The 17,629-nt window shown below is 34.6% G+C and overlaps 1 protein-coding gene across 2 annotated transcripts; it reads right to left on the bottom strand.

Annotated features, from left to right (window-relative positions):
- Positions 1–201: 201 nt before the first annotated feature.
- Positions 202–16,942, bottom strand: LOC143229341 (uncharacterized). Of its 2 annotated transcripts, none has more exons than XM_076461541.1 (2): positions 16,790–16,942; positions 202–3,867 (listed from the first exon to the last, which is right to left on the bottom strand). In XM_076461541.1, the coding sequence occupies exon 2, from the start codon at positions 3,695–3,697 to the stop codon at positions 1,502–1,504; it is 2,196 nt and encodes a 731-aa protein (XP_076317656.1). In that variant the 5' UTR covers positions 3,698–3,867; positions 16,790–16,942; the 3' UTR covers positions 202–1,501. The 2 variants fall into 2 exon arrangements, with proteins under 2 accessions (XP_076317656.1, XP_076317655.1); XM_076461540.1 differs by lacking the exon at positions 16,790–16,942 and adding an exon at positions 11,372–12,120.
- Between the last annotated feature and the right edge of the window lie 687 nt (positions 16,943–17,629).

Below are 17,629 nucleotides of genomic sequence, written 5' to 3'. Positions count from 1 at the left end.
TTAAATTGAACTTACTTATTTTCGCATTACAAAATTTAATAACTGATTTAAGTTAAAATTTACTACAATAATATGTGTTCTGTGAAATAAAACAATTTTTCAAGGTGTTACTCTGATAATTTTACGACGTAAAATTTTAGTGAATTTTAGATTCTAGTTTTGATATATCGTGTCAAATAAGTTTTAAGACTAACCGATCAGTTTCAGCCTTTCAAAATACTTCTATCAGCTTTATTAGTCATATATCATACAAAAATCACATTTAATGGTTGAGCTCTCACAAAGCCTGGTAACATGTTTTTATGTCCTCGACTATCCAGAGAAAGAAGTAATGATGCTTGGAAGTGGAAAAACAAAAACGAAGTAAAACCTATTTCGAAACTAATTATAGCACACTGCCTTACACCTGAATAATTAATATGTAATTAAGAATGTACGTATATTGTATTTCTTTCACTTAGATATTTATAAAAGGAGTATTTGGAAACTGCTCTATTTTTATTAAAAACATTCTGACATTTGCGAAAAATCCAACATAGTTTATCTTAGGAAGCTATGAGTTTCTTGATAATTGTTTTACGTTTTTAAATGCCTCATGTGTTTCTTAACAGCATAGTTGCATTTTAAAGTGATATATCATAAGATTATATTGAATTCTGATGTTTACATATCACTATAAATTGCTTTTAATTTTCAATTTTATTTCAGAAGAGAAGGCTACTGACAAGCCTTAACTATCTTTTTCTTCCACATATTTCTCAAACTGTTGATTAACTTTGGGAATAATATTTTTAATCACAAACTCTTACAACAAAAAAACTAGTGTCTAGAAAGCAGAAAGAGTAATTGTGTTAAACAGAATAATTTGCACTAGCAACAGTCACATAAAACATGCAACTTAAGTTTTTCTCTGGAATATCTAAGATACGCCTACAAATGTTTAGAATACGAAACTGCATAATACAGGAATTCACCTTCAAAATCACATAACATCATTTCGAAACAGATATCGTATTTCATTAACAAGTTTTACAGATATGGCATTAAATAAAAATAATGAACGTCATTGAACAGAACTGAAAATATAACGACTTATATACAAAAGTATATATGCATTATTTCACAATGCTATCACAAAAATATATCTCAACATACAGTCCTTGAATATGTAACATATTTTTTCCAGCATACGTTTTCATGTCACTTTGAGCGATCCCTTGTGATCAACCAGCTGGACAAATCATGGCACAAGAGCATTGTAAATATGCTTATAAATTTCATGTCCGTTAAAAGTCTCTCGTATTTGTTTGTTTGATTTAATCAACTATTACTGATATTGATGCAAACCAGTAAACAAGCAAGCATGAAATAAGCACACAAAAAAACAGTTTTTATTCATTGGCTTTTTGGTTTCTAAACAGGTTGCTAAAAATAACGAGTCGAAGAAAAGCAAGAAATTTTATGCACAACTGTTTGTACAGAGCTCATGATTTAGCGAATCCTAAAGATACAACGTCCCAATGCGTTTATGTTGTGTTGTATGTATGAGCTTTGGGATACTCGATTCACGTGCAAAAATAAATTTTCGATTTTCGATCTTACTGCTCATTTCATTATGGATTAAGTTGTATTTGTTGCAACTCTCCAAATTACGAACATCCCAAAACAAGTTTGTCATTGATTTTGGTCTCGGAAGCTTTCTGCTTCTATGTGTGAAATCCTTTTCCTTGGATTCTGCAGACCCTGATGAAGTCTGTCCTCCTGAATTGCTGGATTCGAGAGTGTTATTGAAATCCGCAACTAAGTTAGTTAATGACTTGTAACGAATATGAAACAAAGGTGAAGTAGTCAGGGATTTACTGTTGCGACAGGTTTTAGCACGAGCTGTCCTCTGAAGAGGCATAACATTGTCTTTGGAAGGTGATGTTTTGGTACTTTTGAATAATCTATTTTTCTGGAAGTATTTCTGTTGAGAAGGGCTTTTAATGAATATTTTGTTATTGTAAGTTGAGTGATTTCCATTGGCTATGTATATTTTTCCAGCGCTGAATGACCGTAGTGGTGCTCTTGTATGGTAAATTGGTGTGTTAATAATCTTTCCTTCACCGTTTCTTTTCCCTACTTTTTCATATATATGTTCTTCAGGATAAGTATCTTTGCTAGCCAATGAATTGTCCCTCATTTTTGTAGATGCCTTGTTTACAATACTGACTGTGATTTTCTGCGCGGTGGTCTGAGGTGACTCAGTGCTGACTGATAATTTCCTGATAGGGATTGTTTCGATTGGAGGAGGATCGGGTTTTTCTTTCTCCAATGGTAAATCAATGGTTTCTGTTTGCGGAGAAGACTGTTGCGAGTGATTAGGATGTACTGTAGATTTTGAGAATTTTAGAGTAGTTGGTATTTCTAAGGAAGCATAATCTTTGGTCTTCAAATCAGCCTTTATTTTGTTTGGAAGGGGAGCAACTCCCCTAACATAGTCGTAAATCTGGTCAATTTCATCGTAATATTCCTCATAATATTGGTGATTATCAGAATACTTTATTTCGTACTCCTTAGCACCCATGTTTTTTCCTGGCACCGACACATCTCGCTCCCAAGGGACAAGTGTTTTTGTAGTCTTCTCACACATTGGATCTGAAAATCGTCTTTTAATTAAAGGGATGCTTCTAATATGTTTTGAAAATTTATTATTATGAAAATAAGGACGGTGCAGTTGCTTTTCAATTCTATATTCCTTTTTTATGGTAGAATCTATGACCTGAATTATATTAGATGTTTCCTGTATCATTTTGTTACATTTCTTGTGCAATCTTGAGTATTCTGGTAGCTTGATGAGATTCCCTACATTACGTGGAGCTTGAAGCTTCAGCGGAAGTTTGACAGGGATCGTGATAACGTTAAAATCTTTCAGTAAAGGTAAAGCCAAGACGCAGTCTTCTTCAAATAAGGAACACAACCTCATCACAGGATTAAAATTTGATTTCACTCCAGATGGCGGTTTGCCATACACAAGTCTGACCATAAGTGGGAGCCGTTTTGATAGTAAATTTTTAATACTGTGTACTCCAGAAATATTTTCTCCGCCAGCAATAGGACTAAACTTTCCTTTTTGTTCAAGCCCTAAATAAATTGTTTCTCCTCGAGAAGTAAAACAACAGAGAAAACGGCCAGTTCCCTTTCCTCTGTTCAAGGGCATAAGTAATTCGTTAATCAAAACTAGAGTTTCACCTTCCGCGATTGTTCGTGCCTTGTCAGAAATGGTATCAGGACCTTCAGTCTTGCTGAGGAATGCTTTCACACTTTCTCTCACGAGGCAAGTTTTTGGAAATACTCGAGTAAGTTCAGCGACGCTCTCAAGACACCGCACAGCACGGCCATCCTCTGAAAGAATCTCAAACCAACCATCGTAGCTATCGGGGATGGCTAGTTTAGGACCCAGTGTTACAACACCATGGTTGTCTTTAAACTTTATACACTGGGCTTCCACTTGCATTTTCTTTCCACCTGAAGCAATGTATACTAACTGGTTCAAAGAGGGGCAAGCTAAGGTTGGCAGTCCGATATTGTGGTACTGGCCTTTAATAATCTTAGCAACTTGAGGAAGACAAAACTTCTGAGTGAATTCCTTGAGGTAATGCCCTTCATTTCCCCACTTTATCACAGAGAGATATGCACTCACGTCACTACTGACCATTGTACTCTTCGTATTCGCTAACCTTCTACCTAGCTGGTATATGGTTGGATGATTTTTCTCACTGGATTACCTTGAGGACCAATCTGTGCTCTAACCCTTATACAGGACAACCACTGTTTTCTGTCTCCAAGCTGATATTTTGACCTTGTGACACGTGACATCCAAAGGACCTAGTGGTAGAATAGTACATTAATTAATAAGTGAAAACTCAGCAAATTCATATGTAAAAAGCAATCATGATCATAAAAGCACGTGGTTCTTTTCATTGACACCTTGTGTATTCCAAAGTAATTCTCGCCTTTATGTTCATAAGATAACCTTGACATGCCAACAGTTCTCATAACTACAGCATCGTCTTTACCACTAGAAACACGCATTCAGTTACTAAGAATAATTTCAAGTCAATTATTTCCACTACACTGAACATGTTCAAGGGTTTTATAACGTGGGAATATGTACACTTATTGCTTTTGTTCGTAAAAATCGTTTACTGCTAAAGGTACAAATAATGTTTGAACCACAACAAAGAATAACTAATAAAACTAGTCAACATTGTTAACAATTTCACTTACATCTTGTTATTTATTAAGAAATCACTATTATCACAGAAATGTTAGTTCAACAAACTAAGAAAATTATATAATCTATAGTGCATCACTATCTTTTTTGTTTGTTTCAGATCAAAGTTACATTGAGCTATCTGCTATGTCCACAGGATGAAAATTGAACCAAGGATTTTAGAGTTGTAAGTTCTTAAACTTATCGCTGTTTCATTGAGGAGACAAGCGATTTTTAAGTACCAAAATAGAATATGATACACAGTAGGAAATCAGGTAGATGATGCACTAAACAGCCCGACAGCGTGAGAAGATTGAATAATGAGTATGCATTATATTTCAACAAATTAAAGTAATAAAAATTAGAATGAGACTTAGCAAGTAAAACCATTAATCACAATTAATCACAAGAAACTGCAACTTGTGAGCTATAGTCGTAAGAATCGTGGTTTCGAATCCCTGTCACATTAAACATGCTCATTCTTTCAGCTGTGAGGGGGTTATAATGTATATGTGTGTTTTCACAAAGAAAGCCACATCGAGCTATCTGCTGAGCCCACCGAGGGGAATCGAACCCCTGATTTTAGCATTGTAAATCCGTAGACATACCGCTGTACAAGGGGAGCAGCTGTTATAATGTTATAGTCAAACCCATTACTTTTTTTTATAAAAGAATAGCCCGAAAATTGGTGGTGGTGGTTATGAATAGCTGCTATTCCTCTAGTCTTACACCCCTACATTAGGGATGATTAGCGCAGATAGCTCTTGTGTACCTTTGCGCAAAAATTAAACAATTTATGACTAAAAAATTGAAATTTGTAACCCGGACGGCACCATATGCGAACATAGGAAGCTGTTAGGTCATGGGACCTTAAAGTTACAGAATAGCCATCCTAATTTTTAACTATTAATCAGATGACATTTTGTCTGACGGCTTTTTCTTCAAACCGAATAACGAGATTGGGTATCACTTTTATAACACATTCACGGGTAACAGCACGGACAATGCTCAGCGGTATATCGTCTCGATCATTAGAATGTTCGATCAGCAGACCGACACGCTAACAATCAGTCGACACTCAGTACATGATAATAACAAATCATATAGAATAAAATGTATATAACCGTATTTTTTCTGAGGTAAATGAATTTATTGAAACGTATTCAATTTCTGTGGCATGCTCACCGATAGTAAAATGAGAATTACCTCATTTTTCGTGATATTTTTATCACAGTAAAAAAATCCCTCTTCTGTTTAAAGAATTGCCGCCAATGTAATAAAGATTTTTCATCATAGTTGCTTGTTGCTTTATAACATAATGACATATTTTTTGTGTATTTTCAAATTAGATGCTTTCTTAATATCCAGTTTTGTAAAACAAATGAGTAACTAATTGTTTTTAGAGCAATGTCACAATGAGCTACCTGCTGTGTCCACTGTGAAGAAACAAACCCCAAATTTTAGCGTTTGTAAGTCCGTAGACTTACAGTTGTTCGTTACATGAATATTCTAAATTCAACGGATGTTACTTGATTTGGCATTTACTTAATCCGATATTATATTGCTCTTGATTAAAATTCCCGAAGAATCTTAATATTAAATTATTCCATTAGCTTACTATTGAAACACCTCAAAACCTTAGTATTAATTTATTCCGTTATTAGCTTACGATTAAAACACCTCGAAACCTTAATATTAATTTATTCCGTTACTAGCTTACGGTTAAAACACCTCGAAACTTTAATATTAATTTACTCCGTTATTAGCTTACTCACGATTAAAACACCTTAAAAACACAATATTAATTGAACTCCTTATCACGTTACTCCTAAACATCACTAGAACCCTTCTATTAATTCAATCTGTCTTTCTAATTTAAAAAAATCAAGAAACATTCTAGGTTTTAAAATGTTGAGTTGCTGACTTTTACATAAACAGATATTTATTTCTTGTAAGAGATTAACTTTAAAACAATACTAAACTAAAATTCCTGAATGAAATGGTCGGCACAAATGTGAAATAGAGCTTCAAGTCACCGCTGACTTCGTAAATGTTGAGATTACATCTCTACGTTTAAGAAATAACGACCCGTGGAGGTAGTACCAAAATGGTGGACACTTATTCCTCCCCTGCCCGACCTAATTTCACATTTCGCACTTTCATTCTCAATCATGCCAGGCGTGCAAGAAAACTACCAGTAGTCACTTGTCAGATGGCATACGAATGTGTATAGGATCACGCTATATGGGCCAGATAATGAGATATTTTTGTTGTATCCAGACCGGTTTTACCAAATTCTCATGGGTAATAATTGTCTAACTCATTCATTAATCAGGTTACGCCCTAAGTGTTCTGTGCATGTAACTCGTAAAGTATCATTATTCTAACTACTATATTGAAACATTTCGAATTTTCATGAAAGGTTTTTCCATCTGCTTGCAAAAAAAATTAACATGATGATCAGTAAGGTACATTTCTGGTCCATGTTCGATGACGATTCAAATGATGGATACACCTTTCATATTTAATGATAACACATATGTTATATAATAAGAATAACGCAATTCGATTGGCACTGATATTTTAAGCCCTAGAAAAATTTTATGCGCCACCATGACTTAACAGCTAAATCAGGGGCTCTAAAGTTGAGACATGCCATCCACAATTCACAACTGCTGACTAGGAAGGCGACACTCAATTAGCAGTAGCCGCCGCTTTACGTCCAACTTAACCGACTAGTAAGACTGAACGTTAAAGTTATCATTCTCTTGTAGCTGAAATTTGAGCGTGTTAACTCGTATGCCACGGCTCGAAACTTAGACATTAAATCATATAGCCTTGCACGATGATTATTAATTAAGTCCGGCCCATATGTTTTAACACATTTGTTTTACTAGTCGATACCTTGTTGTACCTACTGCACTTAGGAGTTGAAAGTAGAGACAACATTGACTACTACATAATAATTGCCCCTAGGTGTTAATAGGATACTTTTTACAAATTATCGTAGGTCAACTGATAAAATTGTTAAAGAATAATAGGTTAGTCTTTAACGTTACTTCAGTATTTTACCCTGTTTATATTATGGTTAATTTTCGTAGTGAGTTATTTTAGACGTTACTAATAATTAATTTCATAATGTTGAAATTTAAAAATAATAAAACGTATTATATACAAAAATTACATTAAGAATCGAAATCATAAAAGAAGTTTTAAGTGGTCCCCCGCTGGCACAGCGGTAAGTCTTACAGATTAACGATGTTAAACTCAGGGATTTGGTTCCCCTCGGTGGACTCAGCAGATAGCCAGATGTGGCTTTTCTATAATAAAACACACACAGACTCGTTTTAAATGAATGGAAACTTAAACTCATTTTCTCCAAGGAAGTGAAATTCAAGAAAATAGATCGAAGCTTTACTGTGCAATGTAAAAGCATATTTTTAATAGAAACTATGGACAATAAACCTTTAAACGCGTATAGACTCGTAATTATGAGTTGTATCGAATAATATCATATTCAAGACCATTCACATATCGTATGTTTGATATCCAACATAAAAATGAAGATAAAGACGGTTGACAAAACATTTTATTTACAATGTTTGCACGTTTCGGATTACACGTATTCCACATTCAGCGAAATTAGAAAGCAGTGTTACCATATTTAACAAGTAAAATTACAGTGTCATTAATCACTAGTTAACTTTGTTATTCAGTAGAACGGTAAATGGAAAGATAAACTGAAATAAATATGATTGTAGATACGTTACAAAACAGTTGAGTTATGAGTGTGTAAATTAAAACAATTTTAAACCTAATGAAGTTTGTAAGTCGTTAAGAGTGGAGAGGTCATTAGCCATGAGTCATCTTTCTTTGCTGTAAAGTTCAAGGTCAGAATAACAAAGTTAACTAGTAATTAATGACACTATAATTTTAGTTAATAAATATCATAGTAACACTGCTTTCTAATTTCGCTGAATATGGAATACGTGTAATCCAAAACGTTCGAATACTGTAAAAAAGATGTTTTGTCAACTCTCTTTATTTTCATTATTAGATTTTGTTTTCACCATCGTGATTCTATTGCTACTACTAACCAATCCAAGTAATACGATGACGTCATATGCAGCTGACCCAGATTTATACTAGCATTGTTAATTTCTGACAAGTAGTGGCCCTTTTGTTCCCTTAGCTAAACGAAACACGTGCCAGGTAGTTAACATTTGTCGTAAAAAATCTCATTAAAAACTGAAGAACAAAATGAAATTGCTGTTTAGTTTAAGAAATAACAGGACATATATTTAGCACTACTTGTTACTTTTATAAGCAAAAAACAAAATAAACCAAACGTCATAAAATATTCAACGTTGAAGGATTATTATTCACACGTTCCTCATTTCTGTATCCCTCTAGAAAAGCAGAGTTTGCATTTTGCTTAGAATGTGTCCCTCGGTGGGACAGAAGCATGTTTATTGACCCACCACGCTAAATTCGGGATTCGATTACCCATGGTTCACACAGCTGATAGATAGATAGCCCAATGTCGTCTTGGTCTAAAATACACGACTGCTTCGAACATCTAACAACGGATCATTTAAATTCCATATTCTGAAAACTATGCAGGGTGCGCTAAAAGCGTTTTCTTGCTACTGGAGTTTAGTTTTAAGAAAACACCCGAAGTGAGCAAAAATCTGGTATAACTTCAAGGTTTTGGAGTGGGATACATCGTGGTAAGTTAATGATATTTCTATTCTGAATATGCTTTAAATATTGTTCTATTTTTGAGCCAAGGGTGAACCAGTGGTTTGTGTGCCGGATCATGTACCTGGGGTCCAATATTCTTTTCCCGTTACCATAAAAAAAAAAAAGAACATTAAACTCAACACTTTGGAGCCACGTTTTTGCGTAAAGGTATACAATGAACTATCTGCGCTATGTTCATCGCCAGCAGGAATAGAAGCCCGCATTTTTGTGCTGTAAATCTGCAAATTTACTGATGCAAAGTAATAGAAGTGTGATATGTTTGCCTTAATAAACTGATTAATTCATTCAAAAATACATCATAATAGGTTTTCTAGGGTGAAAATTTTGGACAATAAAATTTTCATAAATGGATTTCTTTACTGTATGTATACAATTAATAGCTATTCCTCTGAATATTAAGTAACCAATCTTTAAAATGTGTGCAAAATTTGGTTAAACAAAATTTATCTCTGCCCGGCATGACGAAGCGGGTTCGGGTGCTTTCAGACTTGGGAGCGTTATAATGTTACAATCAAATCCCACTATTCGTTCAGATACGTCCAAGAGTTAACGGTGAGTGTTATTGACTAGTTATCTTCTCTCTACTCTATCATTTAGAAATTAAGTATAACTATACGAAGATACACCTTGAGTAGCTTTCCGTGACAGGCCCGGCATGGTCAGGTGGTTAGGGCGCTCGACTCGTAATTTGAGGGTTGCAGTTTCGAGTCACCGTTACAACCAAACACGCTATCCATTTCAACCTTGGAAGCGTTATAACGTTCGGTTAATCCCACTATTCATTGGTAAAATAGCAATCCAAGAGTTGGCGGTGGATGGGGATGACTAGCTGTCTTCTCTTCAGTCTTACAGTGCTAAATTAGGGACGGCTAGCGCAGATAGCCCCCATGTAACTTTGCGCGAAATTCAAAACAAACAAGCTTTCTCTGAATATCATAAATCAAACAATCTTCAAGCTCATATTGTTTACGTAAAAATGTCTAATTAAATAACATATTACTACCTTCAATAAAAACATTCTGCTTCCTACTTTTCGTAATTTTCTTGATCTATAAGACGTAACTGAAGGCAATCTTTTCTCTAGAGTACAAAACCTGTAGTGTTGTTAAGCACAAAGCAACACAATAGGCGTTATTTTAAGAATCCATACTTACCGTTGAGCCACTGGTGACAAGTTAGCGTTAAAACAAGGTACACATAGTTCTGATAAAACTTTGAACAGACACAAAGTTAAAGAAAACTTTATCTTGAGTTTGCTTTAAGAACACTTTCTAATATACTAATTGTTAAACTGCAAAGACCATTTAAAGAAACTAGGTTTGTAACAAAGTGTAACTTACTTTTTCATAAATAAAGTTCAAAAACGAAGTCGTTGTTTATTCAGGAAAAGTACATTTATCTATATTTACTAACTCTATATGAGAGGAAGCTGAGAGACTATAATAATACTAACAGCAAATGAATGAAAGTCCACAACTAATTTTACCAACGAATTGGTACTTAAACAACATCCTATAGGAGTCTTTCTAAATAGCTCACATTGTTTAAATACACAAACACTGGACAATTTTGGGCAGGCCGAGATGTGCCTCCAATCCCTTCAACTTTTTCAGACATGTTTCAACAAGTTTATGAAGCGACTATCCTGGACAGTATCGCGATACTTTGTCTACTCGTATGCTCAAACACGCCGTTTCACTTGGTAAACCTGAGAGTTAAATTGGGGTGGAACACAGTTCCGCCTCTTGAGTATTCAAGTCATTATCGTGCCTGTTTCTTCTGATTGGAATGTATAGCGGATCACAGAAGGGGGTTCAACCTCTTTCAAAATCCAAATTTAACTGTTTGATAAGCCTCGAGCGATATTGAATAAAAGAAACAACAACAACCCGAGGATTAAATATATGATTTGACTCGAGGCGGTTTTAAAGATGCGCACCTAGTTCGTTTTTTTACGAATTCAAAAAGTAATGTAAATATTTACGGTACGATCCCGATAAATAAGATTTCCATTTTTACACAAGAGTTATTGAAAATTAGCGTTTTAAACGCTTTCAATAACATTAAAAAGCTTTTAAAGCTAATTCATAAATTTTCCGAAGAACGTTATTTAAAAAACATCGGGGATTTAAAAGAAAACATTTTATCCGAGCTCAACTCAACTTTTTCTAAAGTGTTTTGTTACTTTTAACTTTTAAGTTATGTTCTAGGTTATTCAAAACTACCATATCATTGAATGAGTTTAAAACTACATGCTACTTTATAAACAAAATATCTTTTTCTGTTTAGCTATTAGTAAAGATACACATCTTTACTTAATCTATTCCTTCATCTTAAGTACTGTTTACTCACTTCCTCAAATGGATAGGTGACTGACCGGATTTTCAGGTGCAAGTTGACTCACTGTTCAAGGAAAGGTTACCTGGAGACTTTGTCACTCCTCCTAACTGTATTGTTTCAGGAAACAATCATCAGTAGCAAATGAACAGTTAGATTTTTCTTACACTTCAGTCGACAATCAAATGTATCTTTCACTTAACTACGGGTTACTTGCTGAAATCCAAATGGTTCAGACAAGTCAGATTAGTGTATGATAGTTAGTAGTCTGAAAATACACAAGTTTTCGAATTTTAAAGCGTCAACAAAGTTTTCTGAACTCAAAGATTAACAAAGCTTTGAAGCTGTCTTAACCGTGATAGGTATGTTACAACTTCTCTTATTGCAATTTTTAAGAATAAGAAGTGTAACAGAAACAGTTATGGCGCATTTTAGTATATAAAAACGGCCTCTGTAAAACGAGGCTAGAAATTAATACTTTTACTAGTTAAGAAGGCTTGAGATATGGCCTGCTACACTGTAACCCACACCACATAGCAGGTACCCGTTGTGGCATAGTGTACGGTTGTTTTCTACATACAGGAACCGCATGAAACAATGTGAACGTTCTGTTTGCACTCTCTGCGTTCACGCCACACCACCGCTCGTTTCAGAACTAACAAACAGTCTGTTGCAGCAAACGAACATTATTATCTCCGTCTCGAATGGAGCTGTCTCGAGCTAAGCGCTGAATGGACCGTTTGGCTTTCAATAACTGGCCCTAAAGTAGACTGGCAGCAGCGTATTCCAAGCAATCCTTCCCCCTTTTCCTGCCTATTTAACACGTACCTCTACCTTGTGCAGTCTTCTTATCCTCCTATTTATCAATGACCTTATCCACATTTTTTTGATAAACTAAAATAAAACGCTTGTATGCAAATAATAAAAAATTAAATATTAAGCTTGACTGTATATAGTTTACAAGATTAAAAAAAAAACATTTTAGAAACAAACGGCAGTAGGGTACCTGATTATTTTTTCTTTGGACAAGTAACTAAACAACAGTTTCAAATGACAGCTTACAATAAACTGTTTTATTTATTGTTATAAAAAGGTATGGGGTAAATAAAAGTACACAAATGTATGAAACTACAATAACTACACATAATTTGGAAGAACTAGGGAAACACATGTTTCTGTTCATTTTTAGCTCAAAGCTACACAAGGATCTTTCCTCCATTGCAGGAAATTGAACCTCAGATTTCAGCGTCTTAAAATTCGTAAATTTATAGTTGACGCTGATCCACCTAAAGACGAAGAACATTTCATGGACGTTGTTGGAAGATTTGATATTCCAGTTATTAGTAATTTGTGTAATGAGAACAATGGCTGTACTCGCCCTCCACGTGACTCAACGGCGAATCAGAGGCTTATAGAGGTGGCACAGCACAAATAACCAGTTGTGTAGCTTTGTGCTTGATATACAACAAACAGTATCTATGTCGAATTACTTGATAATTAAATTGTGACTACTAGTTATAGGTAGCTGGTAAACACAAGAGTTTTTAAGTAATTAAATATCACTTAAATTACGTTGTCACATTAGTACGAATTAGTGGACAGTGGTAATGCGTAAGAAATGGTTGGTGCAAATCTGAGCTGATGAATGTTTTAAAAGCTGTGCTGATTTACAAGTTCTAAAAATGTGTTTCGTTTTTATCAAACCTCTATTAATTTGTTAAATTGAAAATAAATATTTTATAATCATAAATTAATTATCATTTTTAACTGAAAAGAAAACATGATGTCGGCTTCCATAGATAACTGTTTGATTTTGATTATGAAAATACTTTAATAGTCTTCTAAAGTTGGTACTAACGAACATTTATATTAGAAATTGTACATGAAACCTTGAAATTCTAACGAGTATTTAAATAAGTAATATGTTCATTTAGTAAAAAATAATAAAAAACACGATATTTCTGCTTCTTTATACATTCGTCTCTATCAGTTAATTAATAATGTCTATACTATAAAATCCAGTGATTTATGGTTTTAGTTCAGTTACTTCAAAATCAATCTTAGAACTCAGGGGCCTTGAGTGTTTTATAAAACTGGGAGTTAAACCATACTATACGAGTACGGTATTATAAGATTTAGAGATTGGATAGTGTTGACTAGCAAGCAGCCTTCTCTTTAATCTATCAGTTCAAAATAAATATGGCTAGCGTAAATAGCTGTCATGTATCTTTGAATGTGATTTCGAAACAAACTTATCAGTTAGTAAAAAATAAGAAGCTACATTTTCTGTTTCCAACTTAATATTAGGGAGTCTGTTTAATTTCTAATTTTTATTAGTAATAGAGCTATTAAATCGGGTCTTGCTGGTGAAAACTGTTAAGACTGACAAATAGAATATCAACATGATTTCATAATGTTATAAAAAAAACGGGTCATATTAATTACAGTCCAATGTCACGTGTTGCCGTCCATAGACCTTCTGCTACAGCCTGAGGCAGAAAACAATAGCGTTCCCATGCGCCGCGGCCCGTGAATCTCACTGAAACCGGGAAGGCCCACATATCATATGCTGAAGACGACGATATATGTGTGAGTGTGTGTGTGTGTGTATATATATATGCGGTAGTTTGATTTGCTGTAAAAGTGACTCACTAGCAAGCTCTAACTAGTTAACTCTTTAACACAATTGGTACAGTAATCGCTTGGCATGCGAAATGTCCCGGCTTTGAATCCGATCCGAAAAAATAATAAAATTGAAATGACATTTTGTTATAATAAAACATTGGCGGTAATGACGAATCTGGCAATTATAAAATTATAACTACGCATCTCAAGTCTTGACATGTTTCTTAAGTTAATAACTAGGCTGAGCCACAGGAAGACGTGTAGAATGACTGAATAAACCTCTTCTTTTAGTATTCTTGTCTAATGTACTATGAGTTGCTTTCTTTTTTCTGTTTTTTTTTTTTTAATTTCGCGCAAAGCTACTCGAGGGCTATCTACGCTAGCCGTCCCTAATTTAGTAGTGCAAGATTAGAGGGAAGACAGCTAGTCATTACCACCCATCGCCAGCTCTTGGGCTACTCTTTTACCAACGAAAAGTGGGATTGACCGTCATATCTTAACGTCCCCACGGGTGAAAGGCGAGCATGTTTGGTGCGACAGGGATTCAAACCCGCGTCCCTCAGATTACGAGTCGAATACCTTAGCCCACCCGGCCATGTCGGTCCTCTTTTTTCTGATTGCTTGATTGTTTAGAATTAAGCACAAAGCTTCAAATTAGGGCATTTGTGCTCTGCCTACCATAGGTATCTAAACATGGTTTCTAGCAGTGTGAGTCCGCAGACATGCCGCTGTGCCACTGAAGGGGTAATTCTGGACAAGATAATAAAAAAGACACTAGCAAGCAACGTTAAATTAGGATTCAATCGGTTTTAATTTTCAGTAATGAAAATTCATTACAAGAAACGTTTCCTTTTCTAAAATATTAAATTTGGTCACGTAAATCATAATTTATTAAAAGTGCTATTTCTAGTTTTATAACAAGTTTTAATGCGAAATTTTTATAAGTATATATATATAAAAACCATGTGATATCAGTGAGTTTCTTATATTTTGATTATTATTACATTTACTAACTGGTTTTTAAATAATATTTTTTCCCCACTGTTCGTTAAAACTTGTTGCAAACGGTTAACATTAACCTCAATTAGAATATATAGTTCTTCGGAACAACATTTCTCAGGCCACAAAATCTGGGATCATTTTACAAGCACAAATCAAGATAACATTAATGATAGGTTTTATAGTCGTACTTTATAGTTAAAGTGAAACAAATATCGAGAATGACCTTGAAAATTATTAATTATTTTCACCTTGAATACCATTGAGAAACGACAGCTGTTATTCCATCGTCTTGACATTTTGCTAAAACTTGCGATGACTACACCAAAACTCTAAACATCATTTTAATACAGTGAAGACTCTTTGTGTTACCAAGGTTACCGAATGACGTCAGAGTGTTCACTTTTCCTTTTTTATAAGAGATATATCACGTTGTTAAATTAGAATAAACTATTTCGGTTATTTTTTGGTAATAATACTACCGCTTTATTTGAACAGGGCCTGGCATGGCCAAGCGCGTAAGGCGTGCGATTCGTAATCCGAGGGTCGCGGGTTCGCGCCCGCGTCGCGCTAAACATGCTCGCCCTCCCAGCCGTGGGGGCGTATAATGTTACGGTCAATCCCACTATTCGTTGGTAAAAGAGTAGCCCAAGAGTTGGCGGTGGGTGGTGATGACTAGCTGCCTTCCCTCTAGTCTTACACTGCTAAATTAGGGACGGCTAGCACAGATAGCCCTCGAGTAGCTTTGTGCGAAATTCCAAAAAACAAACAAACAAACAATTATTTGAACAGCAACATTAAATAACATTCCTCACGTGAATTTTCCTTTCAGAACTTGTAATAAATTCACATAAGAGAAGAGCTTTTGTGTCACCTTACTAGATACTTGTAAAAAAAAGTAAAATTTGTAAAACTATGGTTTTGTCTATATAAATTCACAGTGTTTCTCTGAAAACACGATGCGTGCTGAGGCCTTATATACAATAATAATAAAAAAAAAAAAGTCTAAACTTCACGACGTAACATTAAGAATGTCTTTTGCTTCCTTTCGCAAGCATTAGCTTATCGGTAACAAACCAGTTTAAAGAGTTGCTTTGGTGAGAGTGAAATTGGCGTCCCTTTCACCCATATTTGTTCTACCTACGTATCTTTATTCTGAGTGGGCCACTGACCTTACGGCTTGCTTTGTCTGAAGTATGAAAACCTGACTGGCTACAAGTCGATTATCGGAGAGGATGAATTTACGCTGCTCGAGGGTTTAACACAGACATACATCAAAACGTTATCGTTACATCCAAGTAAGATACGCGAACATCTAAGTTTTATCGTTATATCCAAGTCACGTGAGATGGTACTAAGTGCCATCAACTCTTAGAAAGGTGATAAAAATATTACCCATAAGAAACTGGAAATATTAGATAAACTGTATGGGTTTTGCAACATCATAGTATTTTCTACAGCCAGTTTCAAATTTGTGTTTTACCGGGCTACTAGAATTTTTATATAATTGGATAAATATTCGAATATACCAAAGCCGTTATATTATATAACGAAGTTAGCAGAGTTGTTTATATTTATTTGACAAACATTTTGAGTTTCCCGTACCTTTACATGAGTAAATGTTTAGAGTTTTTGATGATTTATACAGTTGGTAACACATTTATTATATTGTAAGAGAAAACGTTAATTTTTTTTTTATTGTACTCTTTATAGTTCATTAGAATAACAAATTAACAAAATCTCTTGTCAGGAAAAAAAATCAGATTAATGAAAACAAAAAACTTTGGAACAAATTTCTCGTTATTCTACCTCATGGCCAAATGACGAAGGCGCTGTGGGACGATATAATGTGATGGTCAGACTCACTATTCGTTGGTAAAAGAGTAGCCCAAGAACTAATGGTAGATGGTAATGACTTGCTGCATTCCCTCTTGTTTTACTCTGCCAAACTGGAGACGGCAAGTGCAGATAGCTCTTTTGTATCTTTGCGGATAATTCAAAATCAAACAATCAATCCCACCTTAAATATTATTATGTAAGTACGAAGACATAGTGCTTATTGCACAAAGGAATGTAAACACAAATAACGAGACATCAAGGTGAAAGTGTGTTTCCCTACATTCAGGTTCGCAAAATTGTTCTATGATTGCAGAATATTCTTAGAATTTTCAAAGAACGATTATGAAACGTTCCACGAAAATATGCCTATAGATGTAGCGTTCGTACCTTAAAATAAAACAAAAACCGCTTCTATGTTTTACAGGAAAAATAATAATATGAGAAAATCCGATAAGTTATTCACCCCATCCAAAAGTATGCATAAAAATCAACCTTTTATATATGTGTGTGTGATAAATCTACAAATAACATATCTATATCAAATTATCCACAGAAATCAACGAATTTTCCAGAGCTGTATTCCACATATTTCTAGGTAATAACGACAAACATGTCACGAAAACTTCTTGTTAGAACAACTGGGTGTTAAAGAAAACATCTGTTGTTTTTTTTTATTTTCGTAACGACCATAACATTTGACCTTTACAACTCTTCGTCACGTCAGTTCTCAGTATTTTATCTTTTAGTGACTATACAATGAGAGTAATGCCCACCACCTTAATTATAGACTTATAAACTCAACCAGTTATA

This window comes from Tachypleus tridentatus, chromosome 10 (assembly GCF_004210375.1).
Source record: "Tachypleus tridentatus isolate NWPU-2018 chromosome 10, ASM421037v1, whole genome shotgun sequence".
Lineage (NCBI taxonomy): Eukaryota > Metazoa > Arthropoda > Merostomata > Xiphosura > Limulidae > Tachypleus > Tachypleus tridentatus.
This window is presented reverse-complemented; position numbering and strand designations above follow the sequence as displayed.

Excerpts from the sequence above, each read along its gene's own strand:
- LOC143229341 (XM_076461541.1), bottom strand. The coding sequence starts at position 3,697 with ATGGTCAGTAGTGACGTGAGTGCATATCTCTCTGTGATAAAGTGGGGA.